General features: G+C 41.7%; 1 protein-coding gene across 1 annotated transcript in view; it reads right to left on the minus strand.

The window, feature by feature from the left end:
* Nucleotides 1-468: 468 nt before the first annotated feature.
* COL21A1 (collagen type XXI alpha 1 chain) overlaps nucleotides 469-20,186 on the minus strand; it is a 94,569-nt gene continuing 74,851 nt past the window's right edge. The window contains exons 23-30 of the mRNA XM_081941767.1: nucleotides 18,488-18,523; nucleotides 16,712-16,756; nucleotides 12,924-12,956; nucleotides 9,282-9,428; nucleotides 9,121-9,175; nucleotides 7,370-7,570; nucleotides 3,066-3,143; nucleotides 469-1,774 (exon numbers count right to left, since the gene is read on the minus strand). Coding sequence (XP_081797893.1) covers nucleotides 1,587-1,774; nucleotides 3,066-3,143; nucleotides 7,370-7,570; nucleotides 9,121-9,175; nucleotides 9,282-9,428; nucleotides 12,924-12,956; nucleotides 16,712-16,756; nucleotides 18,488-18,523 — 783 coding nt within the window. The 3' untranslated portion in view covers nucleotides 469-1,586. The remainder of the gene's footprint in view (nucleotides 1,775-3,065; nucleotides 3,144-7,369; nucleotides 7,571-9,120; nucleotides 9,176-9,281; nucleotides 9,429-12,923; nucleotides 12,957-16,711; nucleotides 16,757-18,487; nucleotides 18,524-20,186) is intronic.

Below are 20,186 nucleotides of genomic sequence, written 5' to 3' on the forward strand. Positions count from 1 at the left end.
TAGTAGGTTATAAATAATTGGAGTGTTATTACGTAGAGAGGGAGTGGGCTTATTTTCTATTGCCCTAGAAGGGCAAAAATCAGAACTGAGCAGTTAAAACCAAAAAGAGCAGGCTGAAAGTACAAGCTGTCAATCAGTGGAAGGGGATGCCACATTCCTTGGAGATTTTCAGAACAGTGGCTGGATTGTCATCATGATCTAATAGATCCACAGGTAGGTTGCTAATCTTTTTATTACCAGTTCGGTTGCACTCCCACAGACACTTGCAACGATTCTGCACATGTGCAGAAGCATTTGGGTGGGTGGGCACAGCCTCCCACCGCCGCTACTACCCGTTCGCCCAATCCAGCAGCAACCCACCTCTAAATAGATCCAACAATGAGCAAGAGTTGGATTACATTTCTCTATATCCCTCCCATCTCCCCAGTTCTATGAAATGGAAATAAGACCCAATAAAATCAATTTTGTTACCAGAACCTCAACAAAAATTTATTTAACCTTGAATGTCAAGCATATTACAAATGAGACAGAAAAACCAGCAACTGTGGCTAGTTAAATGCAGTTTACGCTTTGTGTAAATACAGTTTACATGAAATCTTTGCACTAATATTTAACACCGATTCCGATTCTGATGGAAACTGTACAACTGAGTTGATTACGATGCCAGCACATTTCTTGAATGCATTCTCATTTTACAAAATGAACACTGAAAAAAAGCAGCATCGCAGAGACTGTAATTATGAAGAAGCATCAGAGGTCTCTTGTAAACTTTGGGTTTGACATTTACAATTCTATAGAAAAAAAAATGGTAACCTCACATTCTCTAATCAGGATGAACAGATTAAATAAGGTTATCCTTTACTCTGTGAAGATTTGCTTTTCAACAACAGAAAACCTTTGCCAGACTATACTTAGAAACCAGCATTTTAAATGCACATTTTAGTCTATTTCTGAAGCTTCCAGAGATGTTTTTCTTGTGGATAGAAGCATATAACTGAATATTTTGCATAAATTCATTAAGGACAGCATAGCTAAAAATACATTGCATCAAATTGCCCAATGATAAATTAAACATTGAGAAACAGATAGTTTGTGTCTTTCTCAATATGAAAAACACAGAAATTGGGGGAATTCATCAACATGTGAAATAACAACCAGCAATCCTCCATTAAAATTAAGATGTATATATGCCGGCTGAATAGAAAAATCTTCACAGTGATTTACACTTGATTACCAAGTGCAGAGAGCCCAATCCAGATTGCAGCGTGTGCTGCTGGGCAAAAATAATTATCAAACTAAACTCATTGGAGAAAAGAACTGGAATACAGAGAGTGAGTCATATTTGACAAACAGTCCTGATTTAAGATAAGGAGAAGATACTGCTGTCACTATTTTCTGTGATAACTAAATTCAACTGGATCAGAGCCCCTAAATCCCATACGCTGAATATGGGATTTTTTTTTACCATATTATTTTACACCGTAGGAGGTACTTTAGTTTCTAGGAATTGGAATTATTGCCAGTTTTCTTCCTGAGTCTTGAAAGATCATCAAGGGCAAGCACCAAGGCCAGTTTGCCACCTCAGATTAATAATTTGGTCCCTTTCTAAATGGATCTCTTCGTACAATTGCACTGAAGCACAGAGATGGGTCACAAATTCCAGGCTGTCCAGTTTGCCCTGGGATTCCAGGACTTCCACGTTCTCCGTCTTTCCCAGGCTCCCCGCGTTGTCCAGGACGTCCTTCTTTACCTATTCCCGGTGGGCCTTCAGGACCTAGACAAAATATGGAAAATATAGATGAAGAATGGTTAGCACTCATACAATATTGTAGTTGGGTAAAGATCTGTAGCCTGAATTATCCCACCTAGATAACCCTTACACCCTACTGCTTAGTCCTGCTCTACAGCTTCAGAGCAAAAAAGACAAGCTATGAGGAAAATCATTCTAGCAACTATACCATTACAATACCCTTCCTCAGCCATCAGATTCCACCGGATCATGTCCTAATTCTGTTCTTTTCAGTCTTTCAATCTAAAAAATACAACTGCCTTCCCTGAACAAAATAACTTTTTAAGCCCTGCTCCCAATGGCAACTGCTACAGAAAGATGCCATTCAATCCAATTAAGCTTCAGGTATTCCGCAAGTTATGGTCGTAACTGGGACTGGAACTTTCATCACTAAGCAATGTGATTATTAGGTCAAACATCACATGACCTTATCACTTAGTGACAGCAATCTCTGTTGCCATCATTAACCAAATCATTAGGTATGGACTCAGACTTGCCCAAGCCATTATCAGCTTGATCTCTCCCAGCTCTGAGCCTCAGTAAGGTAAGGGACTACTTCCTCCACTTCTTCTTCAGCTCCCCTCAGCCACCATTCTCCAAATGGAGCATCCCATTCTCGCAATACTTCAGAAAGCCTTTGGAAAACTGCTGAGTCCTTCCAAAGCATCACAAAAATGGTGTGCATATTTGGCTATTTGAAGGAGGCCTGGTGGAGCCAGGGACAGGCTGGCCATACCTCAGAAGCAGCAGGAGAAAGACAGCTAAAATCAGCTGGGCATGGCAGAGCCTGCAGAAAACAGTGGGGTGGAGGCAGCTCGGGCTGTGTGCTGGGGCTCTGGGGTAGTGGGCTGAAGTATGGAGCCTGAGGCAACACTCTTCAGCAGGGGCTTTGGGTCAATGGCTTACAGCTTAGACTACTGAAGCCCAAGGTTCCTACCACTGAGGAGTGCCACTGTGCAAGCAGCCAAAAGAGCAGAGATGGGTGTGTGAGTGTTGAGATAGACAAGTGGGAGGATTTTACGTGCCCTGTGGTCTTGAGTGCAGATGGATGCAAAGTGCTGGATTTTGATCATGTGCTGGATTTTGATCATGTGACCATTGCAATAATAATAACTTTGGGGACCAGGCATACACACCATTTTTCTCACTGCTATTATAACTTCGAATATTCACTGAATAAAAGAATGTAACTTGAGGAATACCTGTATGCAGAAGTAAATTAATAGTTATATTCACTAGAAAAACCAACAGAAATGCCTGGCTTCCCAAATAATACCTGGAAGTCCATGAGGGCCTTGAATCCCGGGGACTCCAATACCTTGGTTTCCTTTAGCTCCATTTTTTCCTGGTAGTCCTACAAGATGGGAAGTATAGGACATCATTTATTCTCAAACAGTGTATATTAAGACATATTTCTACAATAGGTTACTATACAGTGTCCTGGCTCTACCTCCTACCGGAAGTTAGCAGACAAAGCACATAATTCTGTTTTTTTTTACAATGAATATTTAATCATTCATCTGTAGTCTTAGAAGAAGCAGCCTCAGTAACTCTGAGCATCACGGTTTAATTGACTACATAGATCAGGGGTATCAAACTCACGACCCATGGGCCAGATGTGTCACGTGCTGGCTCGCCCCTGACCCCAGTTTAGTGAAGGGGGGAGTCCCAATACATCATGTGACACCAACGTGCCGACATGAGTTTTATACCCCTGACATAGATGAATTAAAGATTTGCTTCAAATACCATATTTTTCGGAGTATAAGACACACTCCCCCCCCCCCAAAAAAAGTGGCTGAAAATTTGGGTGCCCCTTATTTGGGTCATTGGGCATATCCAGCTTTCTTCATTAGCTTTGTTTGTCAGAAGCTGACTGGAAAGATGGAAAATAGTGGTCATGTGATTGCAGGATACTCCAAATGTCTTAAATACATACTGATTACCAACTGCCCCAATGTTGATCACAATAATTGTAAGGATGCTGCACCAGTGTTAAGTGCAAGGACTGGTCACTTTTTCAGCTCAGTTGTAACTTTGAACAGACTCACAAATGCTCATAAGTCAAGGACTACCTATGTAGGTAGGTTATAAGGTAGCATACCTTATAACAGGCATGTCCAAAGTGCGGCCCGGGGGCCAAATGCGGCCCTTTTTCAAATTGCAAGCGGCCCGCAGCCTCTTCTCCCCACTGGAGTTATTTGTTTAGTCTTTCATAAAATACCGTATTTTTTGAAGTATAAAGATGCATCTTTTTCCCCTCAAAAAAGAGGCTAAAAATCTGGGTGCACCTTATACACTGAATACAGCATTTTTTGCCTCCCAAAACTCTGCCCCCTTCACCAAAATGGCTGTGCATAGCCTTTAGGAGGTTTTCAGAGTGCTCCTGAGGACTGTGGAGGGCATAAATGAGCAAAAAACGGCCTGTTTTTTGCTCAACTTTGCCCCTCCCCCCAGCCCCCAGGAGCACTCTAGAAGCCTCTTAAGGGCTATTCATGCCCTTTATAAAAAAGGCCCGTTTTCACAAAAAATGGGCCGTTTTGGGGAGAGTGCAAAAACTTTTTTTTTTATTTGCCTCTTCAAAATCTTGGTGCGTCTTATACTCCGAAAAATACGGTAGTTAATTCGCATTTAATGTTAAGGGTTCAAAGAATGTCAGGCTGAATGATCGGCCCCACACATTTTCACATCACCAAATCTGGCCCTCCTTGCAAAAAGTTTGGACACCCCTGCCTTATAACAATTTCTTTTAGTGATCATTCGAAGTTACAAGGGCACTGAAAAAAGTGACATGATCATTTTTCACACAACCATTGCAGCATCTCTATGATCACATGATTCGAATTCAGAAATTTAGCACTGTTGCAGTGTCCGGAGGTCACGTGGTCACTTTTTGCAATCTTCTGCCAAGCAAAGTAAATGAGGGAGCCAAATTCGCTTAAACCAATATGTTACTAGCTTAACAATTGCAGTGATTCACTTAACGGTGGCAAGAAAGGTTGTAAAATGAGGCAAAATTAACAAATGTCTCAGCAACAGAAATTTTGGGCTCAATTGTGGTCGTAAACTGAAGACTACCCATATACCGTAGTAAATAAAATGCCAACAATCTGATAGCTCTGCTTTAGAGATTAGTTGCTGATATGCTTTAGCTGTTGTCAATGAGTAGCAGCTTATAGTAATGTTGGTTAAATTAAGAATGATAATGGCAATAACCTGAGAGCATTGCTTTAGTAAGTAATTGCTGATGTGTTATTATTTTGGTTTGCTGTTTATTGCTGCAGGGTTTGGGGTGGGTTTTTTTGCTGCTAATTATTACAACCGGAGTTCAAAAAGCTTTGTGCAGATTGCAAGCAGTTTTTCTAGTGCATTAGCCTTGTATTTATGACAGACATTTTCCACATAATTGCTCTCTCTTGGCTCAGGACAACCCTGAAGGAAAAGTGGCAATTTTCCCAGTCTCCCAGTTTAAAGCACACAAATGTCCACTCCGTTTCTTAAGCAGGCAAAGAAACCACTTTTTTAAGGGGGAGTTCATGAAACAACCGGATCCCCAGGCCTACATTTTGCCTTAGAAAACTACTGTTATGAACTTGTCATAACATTAGTCAAACAATTAAATTAAGTACAATTGGACAATGGCTTTAGCAATGAAATGAAAACAATTTTAAAAGTACAGGCTTATATATGTGGGTATCACAGGGAAAACTCCCTAATGAAGGCAAAAGAAAACTCCATTGAGTCTATTTAGGTGTTGGGTGGCTCTTAAGGGGATTTTGAGGGAAGAAAGATACCCTGAATCAATAATCAAGAAAAGCATACAAGAGCAGTTGCTTCAGGACTGACCTAGTCCCATGTGACAAGGGCTGTGGCCTATTTATTTTATTTACTTTTTTATTAAATTTATTGGCCACCCATCTTGCTTTGAACTGACTCTCAGCAGCTTACAGCATTAAAAAATATTAAAACCATCAACAATAAATATTCCTAACCCAATACAATGACAGTACCATCAAACTATTGTCAAAATATTTTAAAAAGCATCTCTTTTTTATTAAAAAAAAAGGCTCAAAATTCTGGCAGACTTTATCAATAGAGAATCTTAATTCTTGGATCCCTTTATCTCTCCTTGCTTACTTAAGAGCTTTCCTTGAATTCTTTTTCTAGCCATTTAATTACTTCTTTTGTGTCCTCCCTACATTTGCCCTATGTCATGCCTGCAAGCCATCTTTTCTTTTGGACTTCAGGCCTGCCAAACTTTCAACTGTCTACTTTCTATTGCGGGGAAATGGGAGGGCGGATTATAAGAGTTGGGTGATATGTAGCCATAATAACATTCTTCTTAGAAAGTCAAGGTCATCTTTGTCTCTGCACCTGGCCAGACCTGGATGGGAGGAATCTGTCTTCGTGGCAGTGGAAGATTGGACCATGTGATGAACTTGTGGGTGTTGGGGCAGGATCTTGAACTTTCCTTCAGGCCACCTGAAGGAAAGCAGCACTCAGCAGGAAGCGCTGAGCTGTGGGGGCAATTGCACCATTCCCCAAAGCAAGTGAGGCCTTTTGGAGAGGCAGAGGTGGCACCAGGGCTGAAGTTGAGGCCCAGGCCTTCACTTCAGGTCCAACCTCAGTTAGGGTGTTCAGAGCGGCCTAGATGGAGGGAAGGGGGAGAGAGATAGAGAGATGTTTGTCTTTTGTTCAGGGAGGGGGGAATGAAATACCAGCAGAGTCAAATTAGGGATTTTTTGAATTTCTGACACACCAAGCCCAAAAGGTCTGCCACCACTGTCCTTAGGCAACTCTTCCTCATTATTTTATTTTATACCCCCTTTTCCAGGCAACATGGTGCTGATGGGCTATGTTTGGTGACCTTGTTTTTTAGCCTAGCATTTCTCTACCGCACATCATTAAACTAATCAGAGAGTCAAGCCAGGAATCTATTTTGGGGATTCAAAGAATGGAGGGGAGCTGCCAAGTGAGATTTCAGCTGTGATACAACTTGATCAGTGCTCTCTCGCTCTCTGTCTGTCTGTCTCCCTGCCTGCCTGTCCATCCGTCCATCCGTCCATATCTCTTTTAAGTCCCAACCAAATCTTTGCTTTTACACTCATTTGCATACATGTAACCTGCTGTGATGCTTTACCACAATCCTTTGTAAATAGTAATAAATGTCACTTGGATTTTATCTTTCAGATGTGAGTCTGGATCAGTTCCTATCCAGGAGAAGGAAATACAGTAAGTAATTTTCATGCCTCCCTTGTATTTTTAAGATTCCCTTTGCCTAAAAGTACCAGCAGGCTCTGTGCCTTAGAAGAAGCAATTATCTTTGCTAAGAAATCATTAAAATAGCCATTTCTCCTTTTAAAAAAATATTCACACATGAAGGTGCATGGGACAAATAACTCTATTTTGGTGAGGAGGAGTTTGGCAACTTTCATCCATTTATAAAATATCAGGATGGAGTAGTGGTCTAATTGTTAGAGTCTAATACATCCGGGCAGCAATGAATTGGAGAAAGTTGCCTGATCAAAAACAGATTAGAAGCAGAACAGATTACAAACAGAAATGGGTTTGTACAACTACCTTTTGCGCCACGAGATCCAGGACGCCCAGGAACTCCTGCCAGACCTGGAGCCCCATCATTTCCTGGCAAACCAGGAAATCCTCGAGAACCTTGTGGACCTGTTGGGCCTGGTGGACCAGGAGGTCCAGAGATGGCATCATGAGTTTGGCAATGATCGCAATGCTGAAACCTTCTGTCCCTAAGTATAGTAGGCAACTGGGCTAAGAAGAATTCAGACAACAAATATTTAGATCAAATATAAACATCTCATTATCAAGGCATAACATCTCTTGACCTCAACCTTTGGGGGTTAAATTTAGATCTAGATCAGTTAAACAATTTTAAGTTTCTCAACTTTGGCAAGAAAACTTTGTGCACAGCACATTTCACTTCAAAATTTATTTTCCACAATCCCTTTCTTGATGTTGAAAAACTAAGGCTAGTACGCCATGAACCTGGAGCAGGAAACACTTTAGGCACTTCTGTACCTGAAATGTGACCCATCAATTTGGCCCTCTAAACTGTGCCATCACAAGAATCCTCAACAGTTCCCGCTCAGTGGCTAGCACTTCTTCCAATAGGTAGACTAAAATATGTTTCATCTAGATTTTTTGAACTTTATGAAGTTCAAAAGATCTAGATGAAACATTTTCATTTTCATCAAGGTTTGTCCACAGCAAGGTAGCAAACAAGAGAAATGTGGGGAAGTAGCAAAGTCATCACTGAAACGAGTCAGAAAATATCAGGAGACTGGGAGAATGAGCAGCCACTCTACACAAGTACTGTGCTTCAATAACAGCCTTAAGGATCCAGCATGATGGGACAAGAGTATCCTTTATTTCATTTATTTGCTTTAAAGTGGTGAGGCAGAAAATTATGGTGATTGTGAACTGCTAAGCCATAATAAATCAATCCAAAGGTGGGGAAACAATTCATTTACAAATAGGAGTTATTACTTTTTTAAAGGAAGTATGCCAATTAGGGGTATAATTCATCAGTTCAGACAATTAGTCAGTTAAAATAAATCAGTTATTTTTATGCAAATATGAAACCAGGATTGCTTGAATCCCGCCCCCAAAATCCATCAGAGTGAAGAAGAAAATAAGCAAATGCAGAGGAGGGAAAAGGAGAAAGGGAAAAGGAGAGGAAGTAAGGGAGGGGTAGTAAGAGTAGGAGAGAGGGCAGGAAGGAGAAGAAGAGAGGAGGAGTGGGGGAGAGGGAAGGGGAGAAGAAAAGAGAAAGGAGAGGAGGAAAGAAGAAGGTAAAGAAGGGAGGTTGGGAGGATGAAAGAAGGAGTAGGGTTGTTGTAAAATAAAATGGATGTGCGCGGTGGCATGAAAGCGACCCCGATCATATTTTTAAATGTTTAAATGGATTGTGATAAATGTTAAAAGACAACATATAAATATTAATAGTACTTATGAGAATGTATATTTGGGAAGGTATATGTGAGAAAGAAAAATAAAACTTAAAAAAAAGACATGAGTAGGATGGGTATTATAAGACTGCATACTTATAGATAGGAAAGTTGATATTAGAGATTTTTAAACTGAGTAGTTAATTTTATTTGGGCATGGCTTGTTTTTTAAAGTGTGGAACAAGCCATCCATTTGGTTATGTGATTATGTTGTTCTTATGAATGACTTTGCCCAATGGCAACCAATTTTCAGGGTGCTTTGACACTTCCTAAAATGTTAAGAGTGCCCTTGATCTCAAAACAGACTGCCTTGCCTGCCTCTACTGAAAGTCATTCTTTTGACTGGGGACTCACTTCTCATCACATCTGCACAAACTTGCCGAATAAATTCTTCTGAGAAACCTCTTCCCTGCATTGAACAAAGGTATTTTAGAAAGTTTCCACACATTGATTGTACCATGAAATGAACAGTAGTTGTAGGTTTTTTTTTTAAACCCATCAACTGATATACGCACAGGTTTTCCATCTGAACCAGGGATTCCTGGAAACCCCCTCTCTCCTTGTATTCCCCGTACTCCTGGAGAACCCATCAAGCCATTCACTCCTGGTTCCCCCTTCTGACCATGGATGCCATGGAAGCCGGGATTTCCTTTCTCACCTATCTGAAATCCATAAAAAAAGCAGTACTAAACAACAGCAGAGTTTGCTACCAGCATATTAACATTCTCAGCAATGTGTGTGGTCCTTTTACAAATAAAGAACAACACGACATACTGTTATGAATCAGTTATGCTATTGACTGCTACAGTCTTAATCTTAATATTTACCTATATAGTATTAAAACTCTATTTTTTGAACCTTTTAATTGGATGAAACAGTGCATCACAGGGCAACAATTCTTGAACTAAGATTCCACAAATGACCGAACTTAGATTCTCTGTACAAAATCTGGGACCGATGACTCGGGAGGGGATGAAATTTGGGAAGGTTGAAGCTGCTTCAGTGCTGCTGCTGCTTTGGCTCTGCCAAATTGCTGCTGTGGTCATAGGATGCTCACTTTGAATATTCTGTGACAGTTTCCCAGCCATTCTCGCAACTACTCTCTCCCTCACTCAGCAGCAGACACTTACATGCCTGCTGGAAAGGGAAGGAAGGAAGGATTTGGAAGAAAGGAACCCATGCATACCCTTCCCAGTCCATATCACCCCATGAGCTCCCCCAACTGCTCCTCCTTCATGCACACCTTTCCCAATCATGGCACCTCTTCCATACCCCCACACATCAACCTCTCTGAATTTTCACCAATCTGTGCGGCATCTCTTCTGCATTCTTCCTGAGCCACACCACTTTGCACAGGCCTTATTTGACTCACACAGTAACTCTTGCACATCTCTACATACCATTCCACATCTCGCACATCCTGTCGCTCCCTACCCTACCCGGCAACAGCCACTTACCTGTCTGTTGGCCTTGTACTTGCAACTTTCTGCTGGCTTCCCCACTGATTTTCTCCTTGCAAGCTTCCCACAAACGAAGTAAATGGAGAAGCTGGCAGGGGAGGGAGGGAGGGAGGGAGGGAGGGAGGGAGGGAGGAAGGAAGGAAGGAAGGAAGGAAGGAAGGAAGGAAGGAAGGAAGGAAGGAAGGAAGTTTCCTGCAAGGAGACTCAATAGGGAAGCTGGCAGAAACTCAGAAGTTGCTTCCATGGAACTGTTTTGCCCATGCATGGTCATTCTGCTTCTCTGTTTAAGTAAGGAAATATCTCTGAAATGATGACCCTATGGGGCATAGATTGTCTAATGCTTTACACAAAAATTAAAGTCTGATGCAAGAATAATCCCCCCCCCTTTTCATGGTAAACAGCTGAAATGCTGCTTAGATTGTTATTAAACCTGAAAAATATGAAATTCCAGAGTCAAAGGTGATATAAAAGAGAGAGAGAAGCAAAGAAAACTCTGTTTTGTTCAAGATAGTTAACTGACATAACCATTAAATCAGCCTTTCCCTATTTATTTTCTTCTCGATGTTTGGGAGTTGGAGACTTGGTTGGGAGTTTGGGGGAAGAATGCACTGAATGATATGCAAGTATAGGAGTCAACATTTTGAAGCCTCAGTGCTTCTTCTTACAAGAGGTCACTGCGTGTCCATTCTAATGCAGATCTTCAGTGCACTTCAGTTCATGTATTTCAATGGCTCCAAAATACAGTTAAGCCTATGCTGGAAAATCAGTCAGGAGTGATATATTTTTTTCTAAATAGAAAGCCAAATCCACCTCAACCGCAATGGAACAAACACTTGGGCAGACCTGTTTTCTTTTACTATTGTGATGGTGATTAGTAGTACATCCTAATCCTGTTTTAACTTCCTTGCAAAATGAAATAAATCCAAAGCCACAGGCAAATCTGCAGGTCTGAGATGGTCCTTAACAAACTGAAATCATTTCTCTCATAAGATGTTCCTCCCTCTTGTCTTCTGCCAGTCTTAGATAATGTCATGTTAAACTAAAATAACAATTGGAGCGGTAGCTAAGCACAATATACTGTAGACTGCGACATTCTGACATAGGCCATTCTTTCTTCTTGCCTATTTATTAGCAGGTGTTTGAACTTTTGAAATTCTGCTAACTTTGAAAAACAGAGAAGTCTGATGAAGTTGGCAACACTCACTCTAACAGAACTGGAGTATAGCAGCCTTCTGAAAGCCGCTAACCTCCTATTCATGACCTTTAGTGCCAAACCTCAATTTCTGGTTGAAATAGTTTTAAATGGATAAAAATGCTAATCTTGTGATCGAAAAAAAACCCACCTCTTCTCATATTCAAAGAATATAATATATATTATTAGAAGAAAAAGAAAGCCAAGTAAAATAATTATACAGTATGCATTTCATAAATTAAAATAGTAAATTTAAAATACCTATGAGGTATTCATTAATAACGTATGCACGTAACTTTGGCCTAGCCGTGAGGAGATTGCTTCACCGCTGATCAAATCTTTCTCAGGTATTTAAAGCTACCAACCGGGTCAGAAGAATAAATTAAAAAGAGGGGAAGCAAAAGATGACCCAAGCCCTTTGCTTTTGGGGAGAAAGAATAAGAGTCGAAGTACAATAACTAAAGTTGAATATAAATAGAGATTTTTTTTAAAAAAATGATATCAAAACTACAAAGAAGATAATAAATCTTTTCTACAAAAAGGCATACAAAATCAAAGGAAAAGAAATGTGCTTGTTAAATAAATTTGCAATGTAGTTGAAACTAAAGAAAACCAATTATTTAGCATTCTTCTTACTTTTTGAGAATCGTTAATGAGGGTAGGTGGCCTTTTCAAAGCCTGAAAGTTAAGCAGAATAGTGCTTGGCTAGTCCTTGCAAGGAAATACCAAATCTGTAGGCTAAATTGGGAAGTGAAAAAAGCATCCCAGAAGACAAAGGGAAATTTCTTCTTTGTGAGCCAAGAAAATTACAGGGATACTCCTCTAATCAGGAGTCAAGATCAAACTTAAGGAGACAAATGAATCGGAACCTTCTTGAAAGGCTGCAATCACAGTTCCCAATAAGAATGTTGTTCACTGGCTCCACTAGTTGGGAATTCTAGGGTAGACTGTAGTAATTAAATACACCACACAACTAATGCTTGAGACTGACTGATATTTGAGTCTTTATTTAAGTTCTAAGTTTAAGTTATGATTATACTAAGCAAAATCAAAATGATGTTATTTATTGTTGTTGTTAGTTGCGAAGTTGTGTCCAACCCATCATGACCCCATGGACAGGCCTTCCTGTCCTCTATCATCCCCTGGAGTCCATTTAAGCTCATGCCTACTGCTTCGGTAACTCCATCCAGCCACCTCATTCTCTGTCGTCCCCTTCTTTTTTTGCCCTCAATCTTTCCCAGCATTAGGCTCTTCTCCAGTGAGTCCTTCCTTCTCATTAGGTGGCCAAAGTATTTGAGTTTCATCTTCAGGATCTGGCCTTCTAAAGAGCAGTCAGGATTGATCTCCTCTAGGACTGACGGTTTGATCACCTTGCAGTCCAAGGGACTCTCATTTATCAAAATGATAAATTTACATAATGCAACATAAAATCCATGCTCAAACTAGCAGTTGAAATACTCAGAACAACAGAAAAGAAATGCGTATGAAACAAAAACAGCACGTACCTCTCCTTTATCTCCTTTTAATCCCACAGATCCCTTTTGGAATCAAAATTGTAAAACACATAATGAGTTATTGTGAAAATGTACTATTTCTACTGACACATAGTTAAATTTACTTACATTAAAATGTACACTTGAAAAAAAAACCACCAGGTTTCCATGCAACTACAGTTGCAAACTATCTTTTTCATCTTGACATCTAACAGCTTGAAGTATTATTTTTTTCCAGCAAGGAAAAAATCACTCTGCAAGATTAAGATGGGAAAAAATATACTCTTTTAAAACTAAACATATAGACTTGGATCCAAAACTCTTCTCAGAAAAATTCAGCTAATAAAATAATCTCACTTTGTGGATGCAAGCGAGAGGCAAGAAATTCTAGCTGAATCCTCCTCTCTGAAATCAGACAAAGATGCTCCAGGTCAGAAAGAAATGGGACTGGGGTATCCAATATACCGTGTTTCCCCGAAAATACGACATGTCCTGCTAATAAGCCCACGCCTGTTTTTTGCCTGGTTTTTGAGGTGGGTGTAAATATACGCCCTTCCCCGAAAATAAGCCCAAGTGAAAGGGTGCCATGGCAAGTACAGAAGGAAGCCCTTCCCTTCCCTAGTCACCTTAGCGCTTCTCGGCTCCTTAATCGGATCAGTTGAGCTGATCCGGCTTCCATTCAAAAAACAGCTGATTTGCGGGTGCTGCTCAGGCCGTGGACTCCGGCAGGTGCGGCTCCCTTTGCCATAGATTACGGCCACAAAAGCAGCAGGAGGCCAATTATGCACCCGACGCTCCTCGCCCCGGCCTTCATTATTATTCATTATTTCGTCCCGACCCATGTGGCCCAGTGAGCCACATGGATCGGGACAAAATAAGGGTAAAAAAATTGTGGATAGCTGCTGCTACAGTACCCTTCAGAAGGCTGGCTTGAGTCTCCTGCTGCAAAAGTGGCTCCGCCCGAGACTGCTTTTGGGAGAGGAGGCAAAGGGGAAGCAATCCGCTTCATCTCGCCCTTGCCCTCAACCCCCCCTTCGGCTGAGCTCAAGCAGAGAAGTGGCCCGCAGGGTTTCAGGAGCAAAGTTGAGGCTGACAGGAGTCAGGGCAGGGGGGAAAGTCCAGTGCGGCCTCAGCGCTCTTCTTTCCTTGGAAACGGAATCTTGGGAGTGGGAAACGGCATTCCCAGGAAGGGTGGGTATGTCGGTATGTGTATAAAAAACACAAAGCGAGGGAGCCAACAGCCGCGGATTAAGGAGCTTTGTGAAACGTTACGTCTACACTCAAAGTTTGGCAAGGAAGGGAGAAGAGATACTTCCCTCTCTTGGCAGTGTTTTGCTTGAAAATATATGAGAATCAGCCAAAGAGAAGGAAGAATGAGACCTGCGAGGAGATACTGCTGCCTGCAGAGGCACAGACAGAGCGAATTTCATTGAAGACTTCTCCGGCCAGCCCACAAGACTATCTGAAGGGGGAGGGGGAGGAGATTTCCTGCACGTTGGCAGCAGCGTCTTCTCACAAGGCTTCTTCTGACATCCCCAGTTGTATGGATTTCCATGCCTTCCTTTATGGGATGTTGCTTCGCCCCTGGGACATCGGGAGAAGCCCTGTGAGGAGACGCCACTGCCAATGTGCAGGAAATCCCCCCCCCCCGCAGATCATTCTTTCAAAACGTAGTTTCACCAGGATGAAGAGGTGGCTGGAGGCGGCGTTTGCATCGGGTTGGGCTTTCTTTGCAAGGCGGACAATCTGGGGAGCAAGAGATTTAGGAAGCCTGGGCTGGCGTGTGTCCGTTTCTCCAGTGAAGCATCTGATTCATCCCCAGGGGTGAACGTTTCACCCTTCGTCATCTCTCTGCCCTGGCTTGGAAGCTGCAGAGGAAGCCTGCTATGCCCGGGGAGGGGAGGGAGAAGTGACAGCAAGAGGAGCACATCTCGCTCCACACCTCTCGCTTCTCCCCCACCCCACCTGCCACCCGTTTAGCTAAAAAGATGGTGGGGAAAGGAAGCAGCCTAGATTCTGTTAGCATTGGGGCGGGGTGGGAGGAGTTGGGCTGCGAGACATGCGTCCTGCCCGAGACTTGCAGCTCTGTCATGTTCCTCACTGTTTTGTCCAGGGAAGTTGAACTCGCGAGATTTTTTTTTACAGGGTGCTTCCCTGGACAAAACAGCGAGAAACACGACAGAGCTGCAAGTCTTGGGTAGGACGCGTGTCTTGCAGCCGAACTCCTCCCACCCCGCCCCAATGCTAACAGAATCCAGGCTGCTTCCCTTCCCCACCGTCTCTTTAGCGAGAGGGGTGGCAGGTGGGGTGGAGGAGAAGTGAGAGGTGTGGAGCGAGACCTGCCTTCTCTTGTCGTCTCTTCTCCCCCCCTCGCCGGGCATGGCAGGCTTCCTCTGCAGCTTCCAAGCCGGGGCAGAGAGGAGGCAAAACGCTCACCCCTGGGGATGAATCAGATGCTTGACTGGAGAAACGGCCCCACGCCAGCCCCGGCTTCCTAACTCTCTCACTCCCCAGATTGTCTCCCTCGCAAAGAAAGCCCAGCCCGACGCAGGGCGGTAACAGGACACATCAGAGCAGTGCCGGCCACTCGCTCGGCTGGCGCAAATAAGACCCCCACCCCACCCACCCCCGATAATAAACCCAAAGCCATATTTCGTGGGTCAAAATAAAATAAGCCCCTGGCGTATTTTCGGGGAAACACGGTAGTTACCATGGAAAATGTATCCATTCCAGTCAGGGTCTCTGCTTTACCCTTCTTTAAACAAAATATTTTAATTAAAAATAAAAAAATGGGAAGTATGAAAAAAGGGCAGGCCTCCACCATCATTTTTTGTTTTGAATATAAAGATAAAAGTGGTAAACTTTGTTTACTTGGCGGCAAGCAAATGAACCCAAGTGCCCCAAAGTTAAGTTGGGTCTCTGGCACAGAACATCCTGAGGGAGGGGATGGGGTCTAAGTGTTGAGGAGAGGAGCACATCAGTTTGTTTTGTGATAAAAACAGTCATGTTATGACTGATCATCTACACCAGGGGTGTCCAAACTTGGGAACTTTAAGACTTGTGGACTTCAACTCCCAGAATTCCCCAGCCAGCATGGCTGGCTGGGGAATTCTGGGAGTTGAAGTCCACAAGTCTTAAAGTTCCCAAGTTTGGACACCCCTGATCTACACCATGACAGCTATTTATGAGAATCTATGTACACCCTGTCAGCACAGGTAGTCCTCAACTTACCATTCATTTAGTGACTATTCAAAGTTATAATGGCACTGGGAAAAGTGACTTATGACCTTTTTTCACACTTACAACCATAGCAACATCCCCATGGTCACATGAACAAAATTTGGACACTTGGCAACTGGCCCATATTTATGATGGTTGCATTATCCCAGGGCTATGTGATTGTCTTCTGTAACCTTCTCACAAGGAAAGTCAATAGGAAAGCCAGATTCACTTAACAGCCATGTCAGTAACTGAACATCTGTGGTCATTCACTTAACAACAGTGGCAAGAAGGATGGTAAAATGTGGCCAAACTCACTTAACAAGTGTCTCACTTAGAAAAGAAGTTTAGGGCTCAATTGTGGTCATAAATTGAAGATTACTGTCATATTCCTAACATATCCATCAATCCAAATACTTCTAGTGTCTGGTGTGAGAAATTAACCAGAGCCTTTTGAGAAGGGTCAAAACCAATCTGTGACAAGCTTTGTTTAAAAGAATGGAAAAAAACACATTACCAGCAAATATGTCCTGTAAGAAATTGTGGAATTCAAAAAGGACTTGATAATCTGTCCTTCTCACCTTATGGCCTGGAATACCGGTTTTGCCTCCTTCACCCTTATGACCCTTAAGAAAAAAAAAACCCAAATTGGTTATTGATGTGAAATGGGAAATCTACACAATTATATTTAGGTTGGATCCTAACAAACTTATTCATTTATTTCAATATAACTGCTTTAAGGATGATTACATGTAGACTTCACAGATTGCTTGAATCATTAAGTTCCATTATTTACATTCCAACTACGTAATTTATGTTGTCCAAATTTCAGTATATTGTTTTATATCACATTTATATTGATTCAAACAATACATACACCACACCTGGTTTATAAACCTGAAGCAAAACAATAGGAAATTTAATTTGGATCTTTAAACAGATCTTAATTTTAAAGAATATTTAAACCAAAGATGTAAAAATAGCTTAAGAAAAGTCAAAAAAAGACATCAGAAAAGATTTTCCACAGGTGTAACATCAGACAGAACTTTCAATCAAACATATATATACATGTATATGGATGCTGGTCTTGTTGTATTCGGGTCTTTTCCCATGTAAGATTGAGATTGTCTTGGCAACGTTTCGGTGAGGTCTCACTCACCATCTTCAGGCTGGGTTTTGGGCTTAAAGCGTAGTCGGAACTGCCCTCTTTCTATAAATCTTGGTGGAGGGGGTGGAGTGCTGGCTTTGTTTCAGTAAGTGGAATGATTGGTTGTGTGGTTGTATCATGATTGGTAGATTGATGCTGATTGGTGATGGCTGTGTGTCTGTTGTTGTTTCATGTTTTAATGGCCTGGGTGGTGGGTGGGGCTCCTTTGTTGACTAGGGCTGGTTTCCAGATGTCTGGTAGGCGGGAGGTATCATCACGTTTATTCATGTGGGGGTGTTTCTCTATTTCGATAGCTTCCATAATTATTCTCTTGTTGAAGTGTTCAGTTTTGGAGATTAACCTGGTTCCTTCAAAATTAATTTCATGTCCTGTAGCTTTAAGGTGCTGGAAAAGGGAGGAAGTTTTTTCTTTTTTTCTTACAGCATTCTTGTGTTCTGTGATGTGTGCATTTATTCCTGTTCGTTTCTCCTATGTATGTTGCAGGGCAGATTTTGCATGGTATTTCGTAGACTCCTTGGTTTTCTAGCTGGATTTTGTCTTTGGGGTTTCTTAAGATGTTGGCTATTTTTTGGTCAGTGTTGAAGGCTGTCTTGATATTGTGTTTGTGGAGAATTTGGCAGCTCCGACCATGCTTTAAGCCCAAAACCCAGCCTGAAGATGGTGAGTGAGACCTCGCCGAAACGTTGCCAAGACAATCTCAATCTTACATGGGAAAAGACTCAAATACAACAAGACCAGCATACCTACACCCGTGAAAATCTACGAAAACGTGTGTGTGTGTTTGTAGTTTGATATAGTCAGTAGCTCTACCATGCTTTGATGTAACTTGTTCATATTTCATTGTGTTAAAACCTTAATAAAACACAATGTGAATGTGTTATATTAACTTTAGATTGTGTCTTAAATAACAAAGGTGACAATCTGTACCTTTATATCCTCCACATACTCTCAACTAACAAGCTGACCAGCTTAAATAACTCTACAAGATCACATTTATGATCCTGGGATGGTAGTTTAGTCTGCCTAGCACAGGTCAGAGAACGAAACCTAAAGCAATCTATGGCTTCTCTGATTGAACAATAAAGAACAGTTTCACATGTAACGGAAAGCTTCACAGCTTACATTCTTTTCATCAAGCAAGCATTATTCCAAGTTATATTATAACTAAAAAAAGGAAAAAGCAGCATACCTGGATACCTTTTTCACCCTGATTTCCTTTCTCTCCCTGAAAAGTAAAAATCAAGTTCTTGTTAAACTGTTATTTGTATCAGTAATGGTGAAATTAAACTGAAACAAATTAAAAACAATTACAGATGGTCCTTGACCTACAAACCACAATTGAGCACAAAATTCCCATTGCTAAGCAAGTTGTCAAATGAGTTTTGCCTCATTTTATGACCTTTCTTGCCACAGTTATTAAGTGAATCACGGCAGTTATTAAGTGAATCATGTGATGGTTAAGCGAATCTGGTTTCCTCAATTGACTGCTTCTTGGAAGCCAGCTGGGAAAGTTACAAAGGGTGATCACATGAACCTCGGACACTGCAACTGTCATAAATACATGTCAGTGCCAAGTGCCCAAATTTTGATCAAATGACCATTGGGATGCCACAACAGTTCTAAGTGGGAAAACAGGTCACAAGTCACTTTTTCAATGCTGTTGTAATTTAAAATGGTCACTAATGAATGATTGTAGGTCAAGGATTATCTGCAGTTGTATTTGTAGAAATGTTTTGTACATATGGCACGGCTTTTCCCTGATAACATGAAACACATTTGTACAAGGCAGCGTGCGATCTCTTGAACAATAGTTTGGACAACTTAGAGCCATGCTAGTACATGGCATTACACAATTTCCACTTTTAATTTCACATCTCCAGTCATTCATGGCATGCCAGTTCATTAGACCACATCATTAGTATTTCTTTTGCACTGACATTTCTAGATCCTACTTATTCGTTTAAACAATTTTGAACAAAGATTCTCAATGCAGCTACAAGTGTTTCAGTGAATCTTTCTTCTTTGATTAAAGAGCCAATGGTATAAGAAAAATGGATGTGGTTACTGGCAGTGGTGGGATTCAAAAAAATTTACTACTGGTTCTGTGGGCGTGGCTTGGTGGCTGTGGCAGGGAAGGATACTGTAAAATCTCCATTCCCTCCCCACTCTAGGGGAAGGTTACTGCAAAATCCCCATTTCCTCCCAATCAGCTGGGACTCGGGAGGCAGAGAATAGATGGGGGCTAGGCCAGTCAGAGGTGGTATTTACCGGTTCTCCGAACTACTCAAAATTTCCACTACTGGTTCCCTAGAACTGGTCAGAACCTTCTGAATACCACCTCTGGTTACAAGTGGATGTGTGTTTAGCCATCAAGACGTGGTACAAGTGTGGCAGGGCCAGGGATAGCTTCTGCCAGGTGTGCAAGGTATCATGAGTGGCCATCAAGGTGCGCTGCAAGCACAGGAGAGACAGAGGTGCTGTGGGTGCCATCTGGGCGTCTCAGTGGAAAAAACACTGGAGTGCAAGGGACTTAACCAGTGTGAATTCCAACCTTCTCTGCCAGCTTTCCTAGTAACCTTGCTTGTCTGAAGGCAACAAGGAACATTGCAAATGATGATCACATTACTGTCCCAAATGTGCTTTTTAAAAAGGCCATTGGACTTTCTTTGCTGTTCCTTGAAGACATTTCACTTCTCATCCAAGAAGCGTCTTCAATTCTGAAGAAGAATTAAAGAAACTTCTTGGATGAAAAGTGAAATGTCTTTAAGGGAAAACAAAAAAAAGGCCAGTTGCCTGTTGAAAAACCATGATCTGGATGACTGAGAATCTCCATAGACATATTCCCATATGTGGGATACTGCAACAATCATAAGCAAGATGGTTGCTAG

The sequence above is a fragment of the Natrix helvetica genome, assembly GCF_964273705.1.
Source record: "Natrix helvetica genome assembly, chromosome: 2".
NCBI classification, from domain to species: domain Eukaryota; kingdom Metazoa; phylum Chordata; class Lepidosauria; order Squamata; family Natricidae; genus Natrix; species Natrix helvetica.